The 14781-nt window shown below is 38.1% G+C and overlaps 1 protein-coding gene across 1 annotated transcript in view; it reads right to left on the reverse strand.

Annotated features, from left to right (window-relative positions):
- Positions 1–14781, reverse strand: part of mgat4a (alpha-1,3-mannosyl-glycoprotein 4-beta-N-acetylglucosaminyltransferase A) — a 57203-nt gene that overhangs the window by 24076 nt on the left and 18346 nt on the right. The window contains exons 3-6 of the mRNA XM_058786665.1: positions 12524–12691; positions 11929–12069; positions 4384–4517; positions 74–120 (exon numbers count right to left, since the gene is read on the reverse strand). Coding sequence (XP_058642648.1) covers positions 74–120; positions 4384–4517; positions 11929–12069; positions 12524–12691 — 490 coding nt within the window. The remainder of the gene's footprint in view (positions 1–73; positions 121–4383; positions 4518–11928; positions 12070–12523; positions 12692–14781) is intronic.

Below are 14781 nucleotides of genomic sequence, written 5' to 3' on the forward strand. Positions count from 1 at the left end.
AAATGTACGATTGAGAACATAACAAAACTTAATCTTGAGGAAGTTCAGTTAGGCAGAAGAAAAGGTTACTTACTCTTTTTCAAGGCCTGCAACCACACTGTTTACGTAATCTATGTCCGTCTGTGAGGAAGCAAACAAAGCACTGGTTAGCACACACACACACACACACACACACACACAGGCTCGGCACAAATACAGGTGCAGTAACTACTAAGTAAATACACCCTAGCAGTGCTTGATAGCCTGGAAAAATATGGGAATAGGCGTGACTCTGCTCTGGGCTGTTTGTTATCTCGGTGAGGCGGACGAATTGTCTTTTCACACCGATTTTCTTCACCCTAAACCGTCTGTGGGTGCAAGAACTGCAAAACTGCAGTGAGTGATGTGGGAAGGGATATCCTCTCTCTGGCGCACACATGTGCTGGGGTAACACAAGAGTCTCATTAGAGGGTCTTTAGATGCACTGCCACTGGGTGTTCCCGCTTTACTAAAGCGCTCCAAACTAATTACTGTGCTACCATTGTTACAGAAAGCCACAAGAATAGCTGATGACTGATCACACAGAAAACATCAGTAACCACAGCCCACAGACACTGAGGCGGGTACAAAACACCGGACCACAGACTGGAGGAAAATAACTACATTTTTTATGCCAAGACAGTTGATGTATAGAAACACTGTACTGTTAGTTGTTAAGCCGCACCTAACTTTTTTTCCCGTTCATACAGACTACTTTTTTGAGTCGTCAATTAATCTAACAGAGCAGCCCACTGCAACACAGTAACTACATTCCTATTCTAAATAATTAAAAGCAGAAATATTGTAACTTAAGGATTAAAAAAAAAAAAAAAAAGCTTATTTTTTATTCAATGTATATTATAAAATCCAGTCATTTTTCCAGTAACAAACATTAGTAATTGGCAGTTTATGGAAACCACCAAGGTAAATTTTATGATATATAAGAGCTGAAAAGAAATCATTAATGTTTATGAAAGAAGCACATCAAGAAGCTAATAAAAAATCCAGTTTAATTACAATTTAAAAAACACATTTTCTATTTGAATACATTTAAAAATATTATTTATTCCTGTGTGTATTTTCACATGATCCTTCAGAAATCATTCTAATAGGCTGATTTAATGCTTAAGAACATTTTGGTCAGTGTACTTTTTTTTCCTTTTTATAACCCAGAAATGAAATCCAGAAAATGCAGTTCATTCTTTAATGGTTCTAACTGATGAATAAAACAAGCCAACTCATTTTTGTTATTCAAAATTCCTATTTCATGAAAAATCTTAGAAATGATACACAGCTTGTTTTTTAAATGTTGTATAAATGCCTAATTTAATTTCTAGCATTTTTAGCATATCTACAGAGACTAAAAGCGCCCATAGCTCTTACCGACGTGGCTACTGGTAACCCAATGCTTTATAAAAAACCTTTGGCATCAATAATTCAAAAGGCATCAATATTCTTATGACCATAAAGCTAGTTTCTCAAAACATCTTGATAATTTTACAGGCCTAAAAACATGTATTATATATTTATTCATTACATGTTCTTTGCATTTAATCAGCTGTCTGTATACAGTCAAGGTGCTAGAGGTGCCAAGCACCCTCAAATGAAAGCAGGACTCAGTTGAAGCTATAAAAATAGGATACTGGTGAACACTCCAGAGCTTCAAATGTTTCCATTTACAATGTGTTTTTGCAGCATTTAGCAGCGCAGCCAATTTCAACTGAGATTGCGATGAACTGAAGTGAGTGACAGCTTTTGGAGCACACTCTGTGCACTTTCTTGGCTATAATCCAATCAGAATGTGAATAAATTTTGTTTTTCATGATGCTAAAAGGACCAGAGTGACATTGGCATATATAACCTAAATACGGCATTTATATGCGGATGCCACTATCATTGCAACGATAGTAATAACCATAAAGGCAAAAATGTGTGAAAATAGACTGATTTCAGAAGCACTCTCACTGATTTAATTCTGAAACCGGTCCTGCCGGTTTCTGCAGAAGAGAAGTTATGTCTTTTTTTATATATTTCTAAATTATATTTAGATTTATATTAATGTTCCCAGGCCCTTTGCCTCAGTGAAGGTTTGACATTAAAGGCTTCTCTTGAAAACAATACCTGTTGCTTTTGGCACAGTGACTGCATTTCTCTTGGACATCGCATTTCTGTTCACCTGTCACAATGTTGGGACGGGATTCTGCAATGTCTATTTTAAAATCATATTTTAAAGCAATGTGCATTGTTCTAGTTCTCAATCAAATGTGCAAGAGAAGCATTACTTATAATCTGGCCAAAGAAAGCTTAAAAAATTGACATTTTTCTATATTCATTTGTGCATTTTGGAGATGTTAATTAAAAGGTGCAAAAAGTCAAACAAAAATCTGAAAAGAAGTCAATATTTCACTTTTTCATGCAGCATTTTGTGTGTACGGTTCTGATTTCAATTTTGGTTTTTGGTAGCATTTGAAAATACAACCACCATCCTTTTTTCATTTTTTTTGGTCAAGGTTAAAGGGGTCATCGGATGCCCATTTTCCACAAGTTGATATGATTCTTTAGGGTCTTAATGAAAAGTCTGTAACATAGTTTGGTTAAAATTTCTCAATGGTAGTGTAAAACAACACCTTTTTAAACCTGTCAAAAACAGCTCTTGTCAGAGCAAGCCGTTTTGTAGCATTTTCCTTTAAATGTTAATGAGCTCTGCTGACCCCGCCCCTCTCTTCCGAGCCGCTCTCTGAGAAACTGTTCACTTTAGCCGCATTCATCGTGAAATTGCTAATTAGCACATTATTAGGAAAGGCCATTTGCAAAGATTAATTAAAATCGCACGAACATAGACGCATTTAGACAGATTGGGATCGGAGCATTCACTTCAAAAACAAACGTAATCCTCCGCATCTTCAGCGGCTTAGATGTCGGGAGTAAATGACGACTTCTATATTCATTATTACATCCAACAACAGAACACCTCAATCGCTTAATCTGAGACATCTTGTCCTCCCCTGCACCGTAGTTGACTCTATGGCGGACGGATGACAGCTCACTCAGGGCGGGTCTAAGGTAAGACGGCCTTGTCAATCAACTATTGTGGGAGGGGCCTGTACAGAACTACGTCATTCTGACAGGAATCTCAGAACAGTCTGATTTGAGAAAGGGGATTTTAAAATAGGGATTTTTATCATTATAGGATGGATGTGTACACACACTTCAAACACACATTTACGTTCAGACAACTTGTAAAATGAATTTTGCATCCGATGACCCCTTTAAAAAAAGAAAAATAAATGGATAACAACCTACACAGACCCATTACTTTTAGTATTAATACTGAACAGAAATACTTGAATACTTGAAAGAGAAATCTTCTGTAAAATTATAAATGTCTTCGCTCTCTGTTTTGAGCAATGTAACGCATTCTTGATGAACAGAAGTATTAACTTCCATCAAAAAAATCTTACTGACCACAGACAGCAGAGTATATATTTTTAAACAGTTCGGTTAAAAATATGTAGGTAAATACTGCTGGTAACTATGTCTGTTGGGCCAAAAATCACCCTTTCAATCAATTTCAGAACAAACTCAGACATACAAAATTGTGAGATGAAGCAAGAGACAAATCCTGCCGTGGTATGTCTGCATGTCGGTTCCTCTTGCTCTCACCTTCAGACAGCAGCATAAAAGCATCGAGACCCTTGTTCTCAGCATGAACCGCCCACACCCCTCAACGGGTGGTAACAAGATGGCAAACAACAAACCCCACTGACCCAATTCAGCCATTTACAAAACTGTTGATGGTCTCATGACTCAGATCTTACACTGAATGTCAAGTAAACATAACACAGTACCAAAACTGTAAACTTTAAACTTCCTTTTGATGTTTGAGCACGAAAAAAATCTACAAAGCAAAAGCTACAAAGCACAATGTCCACTCCAAAGAGAGTTAATCTCAATATAGTCCAGAGTTTTCATCCTGGGTACATCACAATATCCCATATTTTAATAATTCATGTCCAAGGGGACTAGGCCTGGTTGAGTTGTGTTAGTATGTTGTCACTCTGTCCAAGAGAAGCCGTTTCACAGATTTAATATACTGATACACATGCAATTTCTTCCCCAACTGCTTACATTCACAGACATAACCAACATTATATGAATGTTTTTGTGTGCTTTTGACATTTGAGAGAACTTAGAACCTCATTGAGGACCACTTGTTTAGTCAGTGTTTGCATGTGGGCATGGCACAGTACGTTCCATCATATCAAGCTGCTTATGACAAATCTTCACAAACAGGAAGACAAAGCCAGCCACAATCCTCACACACAAACACGTACACTTTCTCAAACCAATGAGAAAAATGCTCACCTCTCCCACGAACACTATGATGACGCAGTCGAGCTTCTCCTCCGCCGAGAGTTTATCGATGAGTGAATGAAGCGTCTCTGACAGGTATGACTTTACTTTCCGCTTCACCGTGGGGATGCCCATCACCATGGAGACTGTGTAGAAAAGAGAACAGAACCTCAATTTGAGCCTCATAAACTCAATTTACCAGCACATCATAGAGTCATCGCCTGGCAGATGACAAACTACTCTAAATAACGTGAATTAGGTTTGTTTAGAGACTGCCATACAAGACGAATGTGTGACACGGAAGTTGATTGAGGTTCTGCAGCTGTATTATTGTGGCTTGATATATAAAATCTGAAATAAGAAGGAGAAAGTGCATCCAGAGTAGCACAAGAGTAAAGTCCAGACATAAAAGACACACAAGGAGGTGCCTAGAGCAAATGCATTACTCTGCTCTATTGTACTGCATCTCTGAGCATCATAAAAGCAATGAAATTCAGCTTCCCTTCAGGAAGGAATAAAAGCAAAGCACAAGAACAGACTCTGACTCCTGATACAATCAGAACATGATGAGTAAACAAGATCCTCAACAAGGGACCAACGACAAGTGTTAACAGCATGTGAGGGATATTGCATTGTCCTTTACACAAGCAAAAAAAAAACTAAAAAAAAAAAAGGTATTTGTTCCCTTGCCTTATAAAGTCAATGCCATATTTGATTCATTTGTTCCCTTATATTAGTAAAATTATGGCAATGTTGTATAAATTTGTTCCCTCATTTTAATGTAGTTAAATCATGGTCACGATTTAACTAAACTAAAGGAATAAATTAGAACCTGACCACAATTAAACTAAAGTGAAGGAATAAATTCTTATTTTGGTCACGATAACATTTTGCAAATTTTTTTTTTTTTTTTTTTTAAATAAACATTTTATATTTATCATTTACATATAACATTTATCATAAATATAATTTGTTGTCTTTGATTTTTCTGTATAGACATTAGGACACACTGATAATAACAGCCTTCATGCATATCTTCATGAGCTTCACATTTCTCATCCTCCTCTACAAAAAAAAAAAAAAAATACAAACCACAAAACAGTCCGGACAGGATTTAAATAGCAAACCTAAATCTCTGAATATGAAAATCCATGAGATAAATCATATTGGTGATATGCATGCTTGCTTAAAAACTCAAGCATGCAAACTAAATGTCAGCAATGGACAGGAGCACTTTTCATACAGGTGCTTAGGTTGAACTGCTGTGTGTTTGTTGATTTGAGTGACAGACTGACAGAAGCCCTGTCACACTTCATCAGCAACACAGAAGATAGTAAAATATGTCCTCGTTTTGCACTGCAAGACAGAAAGTGTTCTGAGAGGTAACACCATGAGTAAGGAGTAAAGTAGGTTGACGATCAAAGAGAGACAGAGGGAGAGATAGAGAGAGCACATTAAAGAGAGGAAGCTTATCAGACAGAGAGGTAAAGCACCTGAGAGAAAGAAAAAAATTAAAATGGCACATTCCAAAAAAAAAAAAAGCATGTTTTTAAGTTAATATGCATTCAACACAAGTCATCCTCTCCTACGCCACCTCTTCTCTTTCACAAAAGTACCGTTTGGCCTTCAGGCACTCAGTTACATAAAGAGCCAATGAGCTGCATCATTCTCCCAGAATGCTCTTCTTCACTCCTCAGCAGCAGTATGTGAAGTCTGTATGCTTCTCTTTGAGACAGCTACTCAACGTGCCTTGAGACTAAACTACGGCAGATTTATACACAGACGGTCTCTAGGGACGTTACAGTGCCTTACTGAGAGAGAAAAACAGTGTGTTTGAGACAGTAGGGGGTTTCACTGAAATCCTATATTGCTGAACATTTTTTATAATGTGAGCATCTCTAAAATAATCCTCTCAAACCTCTCTTATTTTATTGTGTATATCAAGGGTTTTCAGCCTTTGTAGGTTTAGGTACCCCCATTGAGACTCTAAAGCTAAAGCTAGATTTACTCATTAACAACTGATAATAACTTTCATTAAATAAATTCGCAATAAATTAACAGCATCACATTACATAATATAATATACTGCATATTGCTCATTAATTGAACATTTTTAGTTTTGAATTAAAATTTATAGTATAGGGACCAATTCTCACTATTAACTAGTTGCTTATTAGCATGCCTATAATTAACATACTGGCTGTTCATTAGTACTTATAAAGCACATATTCTACATCTCTAATCCTACCCAATACCTAAACTTAACTACAGTACTACCTTACTAACTATTAATTAGCAGCAAATAAGGAGTTTATGGGAGGCAAAAATCATAGTTAATGGTTTGTTAATAGCAAGAATTAGACCTTAAAATAAAGTGTGACCAAAATTAATTTTGTAATTAGGGGAATAAAGAAAAAAAAAGAAAAAATCAGGGTGGTTTAAAAATATATATATATATATATATATATATATCCCCTGATATCATAATGAAGGGGAAAGAATTATTACAAGAATGAAACTCTTGAAATAAAAATTTGGCATATTCCTTCATTATTATTTCTTTTAAAAACATTAATATTTCTTCAATGCTTATTTGAGAAAAATTTGCCTGCCAAAATAATGTGGTGCGACCAAAAAAAAGTCATGTGGTACCCGGCCTGTACCTGAGATCGTCTGACCCGACCCGAGCAGCACAATTTTTTTTTTCTCCCCCAGATTCATGAAGGCTCAGCCACTTCACAAGGCAAAAGAAAAAACACTTACCAGTTATGAAAGTTTATGAACATCCGGTGCAGCGGTACATAAATTCTGCTGAGTTTTTGAATGGTTGTACAGGACAAGACGATAATTCTTCCACCGTGCAAATTATGGTCATTTCATCAGTTAAGGCTCGTTAGCATTCGGCCTGCTTTAAATCAGACACAAAGATGTAGTGCGATAAGATTGCGTTTATTTGAATTAATCAATCATTTATTTGAATTAGCGAGAGAGAGAGGGATGAAAGTTGCGTGTGTGAACCTGCATCTGCACGTCTCTCTCTACAAGCAATGAGGCTTAGTTACTTCAAAAACAGCGATTTTACCCCCTCATTGCATATACGTAGCTGTCAGTCACCACGCCGGTGTGGATATTTACTGTTCTTCACAATCACAGATTAGTCTACGTCTTGGAATATATGACCCAAATAAGAATTTTCACCGGATATTGTCATCTGAACAAGTAAGTAACAAGTCTGGCACATTTGTTCTGACCAACTGAGGAAAAAAAGCATTGCAATAAATCACGCTTCCTATGGTGATTAAATCTAACGATCAGCTCACAGTGCAAATTATTATTACCGTTATACTTTATTCTCAAATTAACAACATCAGCATTGTGTCACTATGGCTGCATTTACACTGCAAGTCTTTATGACCAATTCCGATTTTGTGACTATATCCGAATTTTTGGACGAAGTGCTTACATTTATTTTAAAAGTGACCCGTATCCGATGTGTGCATTTTACACTGCACTTGGTGAAACAAGCCAAAAATAGCATATGACATCACAAATCAATTTGAATAGTACATCGAGTTTAATTTATTGACATGGAATTCATATAGAAATGTTTTTAATGCAATAGTTACATCTATACATCAAAATAATTATATAGCCTAGAACAAATTCTTCAGGACAGTGATGTACGCAGCTCCGCTGAAAGCTTGCGAGTGGAGTAATACTCAGGTGGTAGATAATGTTAAACATGTCACATCGACTGTGTTTTTTAGTAATTAAAACCAAACGCGTTCATCAGTGATTGTATATCAAAGGCAGGGACATGTGTGTGTGCATTTATTTTGTGGTTTCAATGGAACGAGCGGGACTGAAGCGCTCTCTGTGCACGAGCCGCCGTCACTGACAACAGCAGCAACGAGCACTCAGCATGATTTCAAAAGCAATACATTCAGCGTCAGATCGCCTTTTATTTAACACAAACGAACGAAATGAATACTCTGCTACTCAACTAGAGATGTTTCATTTGTTACAGGTATGTCTGTACCCTGAAAAAAAAAAAAAAAAAAAACCTCACTTTTCAAATGACGTAGGGGTCGCATTTACAGGGGAATATCCGATCTGACCGCTTACACGGCATGCGCAAATGCACGTATCTGATTCAGATCTGATTTATTTCCACATATGAATGAGGCCTGAAACCGATCAGAGCATATCGTAATCCATGCGATTTTTTCCTGCTTACACGGTCGTGGGCCATATCCAATCGGTGCCACATGGGAGGAAAAAAATCGGAATTGGGTCACTTACATTTACATTTATGCATTTAGCAGACGCTTTTATCCAAAGCGACTTACATTGCATTCAAGTTACAGTTTTTACATTTTATCAGCTCTTGCTTTCCCTGGGAATCGAACCCATGATCTTAGCGTTGCTAGCGCCATGCTCTACTATTTGAGCTACAGGAAAGCCCACTTGAACAATGCAGTGTAAATGCGGCCTATGAGTATAGTGTGTAGATTTCAATTTCTGTACAGTTTAATCTAATTGTCATGCCATTCAAATTTCATATTAAGAAATTCTTTTAACCCAAAAAGCAAACTATGTTCCCTTCGAACTGGTTTTCTTTAAAATACAAATCTTGTGTAAACTCAGGCTATCTGTAATCAGAAGCACATTTAAAACTGGAATATAATTTAAATTTCATTCACATGTGTTTCATAAACAATACTTCCTGGATTACAATCCGCCATCAAAACGATACTTTTAATTATTCTAGCTGCTGTGAGAAAAGGCTATAATCGATCAGTCACCTGCAGGATCCTCACATTCTTTATGTTTACAGACGTGATGTAATGACGCAGTGCCATGCTCAAATTTCCCGCGAAAACCTACCCGTACCGCTCAAATTATAAAACATTATTATAAGCTAACCGTCGTGAATCGGGCTAAAGTAAGGCGATAGTTTTGAATACTGGCTGGTTATGTATTTACTCAAATATTGATTTTGGATCGTTTAAAAAAAAAAAAAAAAAAAAAAGGTACGAACTGCAGCTTCCAAAAACATGCAGAAAAATATGTCAATGTCTCTTAAAATTCGATCTTTTTATAATGAGACAACGTCATTTGTAAAAAGTCATGTGGTGCGACTCTCCAGAAACTGGTGCAACTCTCCAAAAACTTTCTGAATTCATAATTTATAACATTTATAGAAACACTTTTTAGCTTAAAAATATATATTTTACAACTTAATTTTTTTTTACATGATGGTTACACCACATGACATTCAGAGTCAAACTTTTCCTTGTGTAATGCTTATTATTAGACCAGTTATTGTTCATACAACTGACATGAATATTTTAGATCTTCTCCATGGACTCTTAACAAACAACTGTTTGCAAACCCAAGTCTATATCGATCAGGGGGTGGTGCTGAGCATGAAATATGGTGCACAGTCTCTAGGGTCTGGACAGAAGAAGATGTCCCTATTTACAGCTCTAAAAATAGCCCTCTAAGCCATGATCTCATTGAGAAGAGAAGGACCGCAGGCACGAGCGAGAGCCGGCCACAGTCTTGCCCACAGACAGTCTGGAAACAGGAGGCTGAGATTACTGTAGCCAGCAGGAGAGGCCCGTCTGTGGGTGTGGAGGAGGCGGGCGTAGAGCATGGGTGGGCTTCAGCTTTCCAAAAGCAACGAGTTGTCAGTGTTTTTCCCATATGCTCAGAAAAACAACCTCCTCGTGTGACAGGGGTCAGTCACACAAGGTTTTTTTTGACATTCTCTAACGTCATTGTTGTCATTCACTGCAGTCTGTTCCAGCATAGGATGTCGCTTGTAATAAAGCCACCTAGCCATTGCCATAGCTCATCTGTCGTTAACCCACATACTGCCTGATACAGAATAGTGTGGTACAATGTGTCATAAAAACAAGAACAAAATGGAGCGCACCACAAAAGAGCATGACAGCTCCAGGCTTAGGGTGTCGATTAGCCAGATCAGTGGATTGGTCACTACACCAAAAACATAAATAAATTTAAAAAAATAAAAACCCCAGTCCATCAAATAGGGCTGCAACCATACAGACATTGAAGTGGACATTGACTTTACAATATGCACACTAATAATCAAGAGATTCTTAAACTTTTACATTTTGTCTACCCAGCTTAAATATTTGTTTACATCCCTACAATCAAAACCACTATGTTTAGTTCTGGTCAGCTTATGGATACATAAAATACAGCAGAAATATACCAGGATTCCTGTTTATTTCCTTTTTTCTCAGTCTCATTTCCTTCAGACAATTTATCTGAGGTATTTCCCAGTATTTTAATGCAATAGTTTTTAACTACTAGGGCGTGAACCAAAAATGTGCTGCACATCATTGCACGTCTGCACTGGTTGTGAAAGCAAGGGGAAGATAAGCAACAATCCAAAAATGCAACTAACCACATATTCATGCACAGATTGGACAGAAAAATATTAAAGAATATTAAATTTATATATTTTGCCCAGTGCTTGTTCATGTGTTGAGCTGGTAAAACACATTTACTGCTGTCCGTTTACAAAATTCCCAGTTTTCCTGTCCAGTTTCAATTTAATTACTTATGTTTTGAAAACTCAAAATTCATAATTACCAGTAGGGTTGCAGGAAGCAGGAGGAGAAAAAAGCTTTGCAAAATGCAACTAACCACATATTCGTGCATAATTCAGAAAGAAAAATGAATAAGCTCAACAACTCAAAGGGAGGAGAAAATAAATATAATGTTCAATAATGAATGAATGAATGTTTTTCTTACTTTTAGGATAAACAATTATGATATGAGATATAATAAACAATTCTAATACCTTGATTTAAACCAAAAATGCATTATAATGGTTTCATAACTCAAAAGATTTCACAACTGCGCTACCCCCCAAACAATGTTGGTAAGTGACTCCTATTCCTTACGTTCCCACACGTTCATGTCCCCATAACTATCCTCTATATCAATGATTTTCAATCCTGTCCCTCAGGACCCACTGCTCTGCACATTTTGCATGTCTCCCTTATCTGACACACTCATTTGAGTTCATGGAGCTCTTTCCTAATGAGCTGATGATCTGAATCAGGTGTGTAAATTAAGGAGACATGCAACATGTGCAGAGCTGTGGGTCCCCAGGAACAAGTTTGAAAACAACTGCTCTATATAACCCTCACTGAACCCAGGAGGGCTTGATTCCACTAATGAGAATCTGATAGGCCTGTTTTGGGTGTGTGAAGGAGGGACAAAAGGTCTCAGGGCTGCTGGCTGCAGCGTCCACTCCAACACACTGTGACAGCCTGTGGATAACAGGCGTGTAACATAATACGACAAGCAAGGACGCGGGAGACAGCAAGGCTATTAACAGTGATTAGCTTCTGTCTAGTGAACTTGGCTAAAGAACAGTGAAAACTAGCACAGTTTAGTCATTAATCAATGTTTGGTCATATTCAAAGGACATTCAAACTTCAGCTTTGATTTGAACAGAGTGATATTTTAGTCGCTTTATCAGATTGCTGATGAATAGCATGTTGTTTGGCTCACCTCCGGTACGTCCCTGGCCCACCTGTACAGCAGGGTGCAGGCTGCCTTCATTGTTGAGCAAGTGAGGCAGATGGTGGTAGATATTTGGCACCTGGAGGGGCTTCCTGTGAGCCAACTCCTTCAGCAACTTCTGTGTCTCATCTGTAAGAAACCAGAGTACTTAAGCACTGTGTATTGTAAGAATGCTGAACACATTTATTAGACCACCAACCAATGTAAGGTTTGCGCCACAGCCGCCCTAAACTAACACTATTGATGATTACAAAATATTTTTTTCTTCTGTTTCTGTAATGGTTAATCCACACCAGTATTGTCAGCTCTTTAGTCACAGTAGTGTTTATAATGCTGAAATTGTTCACTCAAAAAATATTGTACACTCAATTACTGAGCCTCTGTACTTAGAAGCAGGTGAGAGCAGTTTAAAATACATTATCCATAAAGGCAAATCAAACAACACTCAAGGCACAACTGCATTATGAAGTCTTAGACAGCTATTCCTTGGAAACATAACTAATTTGTGGAACATATGCCAGTTCACTGCAGATAATAATAGTGATCAACTCTTTTGTTTAGATCCATGTTAACATCCAGTAACCTGAGAAGTTGGAGAGAGCATCTTTGCTGCCGTTGGTCTCTGCGATGGCCCGTCTGAACTGCTCGAGGATGGCGTTGAGCTCAGAGGAGCGCTGGAGGGTTCGGTGCTCCGCCGCACGCAGACGCTCCCTCAGGGCGTGAAACTCCCTCTGATAGGCTACCAACTTTTCTACAGAGAGAAGAGGAAGAGTGGACAGACAGAGAGGCATAACGTGACGTCAGTGCCTAGGTACATGAAAAACTCAAACTTAAAAACAAAAATTAGAAAGCCTTTGTAACTGAAAGAAGAAGTTTAATTTGAAAAACTACAATTACTAAAACAAAAATAAAATAATTTTAGTTAACTGGAAAAATAAAATGACAAACAGACATAAAAATATAAAGAAAAGCTAGTATGAGTAACACTAAACACTGCAAGGCAAGCAAACATGAGAGGTACAATGCCTAAAGCCAAGCCGACGCCGACAAACTAGTGGCGACGAAAGCAGACTGCAAGGTCGGCTCAGGTTGGCAGCGTCTGGGTCCAAAGTTGCCTTGACACACCAAGCCGACGCTCGACACCCGATGGCCAAGTAGCACGTCGGTTATGTGCCTTTCTCGCACACTGGTTCGCCAGCTGAACAGCCAATCAGAACGATCATATGGCCCGACTGACCGATGAGCTCCGACGCCGATTCAACATGTCGAATCGGCCGAAAAAAAGCCGACGAGGACCAACTTCAGCCGACGGCGCAGAACACACTGAGAAAACTTAGTCGGCCGACGAACAAAAACTGCCCGACGGCCAACCGTCGGCTTGGTGTGTACCGGGCTTAAAAATCATTTTTAATAATTAAAAAAAAAGTGATTTCAAATGACAGCACTTAACCTACATCAGAGGTAAGATGACAAAAGTAGAAGTTGAGTCCTTGGAGATTATGCAAACAAACTTACATTTACATACAAATATAAATGTAAACACAAATGAGAGACAAAGAGAGACAACAACACACAAACAAATGCACAGCCCTATTCCAGCCTTATTGTGCTGCACATTATTTGAAGTTTTATTTTCATATACCAGCCAAGACCAGGTTTAATTTTCAAAATATCAGGATGTAGTGTTTGTAACAGTATTTGGAGGCAAAGCTCAGTGACACATCTGGGTAAACATGTCCAAATTTATCTAGACCTGTATTGTATATACACTTCCTTAGACATAAAATTGATTTTGCTTACCATTGAAAAAAATTAAGAAGTATTTAGCATGAAAACACTTCATTATCTTTCAAGATCATGTGACTATAAGATGAAAATCCACTTGCTAAATGACACTTAAACAACAATTCTGTCACGACTAAATGCGTGCTTTCAAATTTAGGCGTTTTGCATAAAACTGCTTCTAGGCTACAAAAAAGTTCAATGAACCTTAACATGAAATTGTCATAAGTTTGAGGCTGAAAAAAATAACCTCCTAAATGTAAAAAAAAAACTACAGTTGAACGGTCCATAATCTAAATTCAGCAAAAGCCTTATTTTCAGGAACCAGACCTGCCTGCCTTTTCCTGATTGCATCAGAGTTTCTATGAGACACGGGGTTCCAGGAAGGTTATCTTTCTGCTGCTCAGCATGAAGAGGAGCGAGAGAAGAATAGAGAGAGAGAGAGATTGTGGTCTGAGGCAGTGCCCTCTGCTCGAGCAGATTAGCCTTGGGTCCCGCCGCCTACTTTATTTGCAGACTCAACATCCTGCGAGTCAGACCTCACCCTGAAACAAGACCTCGCATTTAATTCATCTGAAAGGGTCTCGCAGCTTCATGAAGCTCAATGTTTTAGTCTCTACACACAATGGAGACAGCACTGGTGGTTTGTATCTGACTGAAACAAAACCTTTTCGGTCAATCAACTTTGATTTTCTTTAGCGAATCCAAAGGCTCACAGTTCTATTTCTGTGAGGATGTTCACGTCCAATTTGCCACAAGAACATCAATTTGTGTCTACGTAGAAATGTCAGACTCCCTTCATACAGACAGGAGCCTGATCGCTTTGAACTTCTGCTATGACAGCTGAAGAATGACTGTTTGATTGACCTCAGCAAGTCTCTCACAGGTTTCCTCTTGATCTCTCTTTTATCCCAAGCGTCTACATTCCCAGCAAGCTCTTCATCTTTCCACAGAGGGGGTTTTGTAAAGATCCAGCATCTCAGCATTTCAGTTTCCCCTTCAGCTACAGTAGTGCAGGGTTTACATCCGCTGTTCTTGGCTTGCATTGCGGGTCTCTTC

The sequence above is a fragment of the Onychostoma macrolepis genome, chromosome 09 (genome assembly GCF_012432095.1).
Source record: "Onychostoma macrolepis isolate SWU-2019 chromosome 09, ASM1243209v1, whole genome shotgun sequence".
NCBI classification, from domain to species: Eukaryota; Metazoa; Chordata; class Actinopteri; order Cypriniformes; family Cyprinidae; genus Onychostoma; species Onychostoma macrolepis.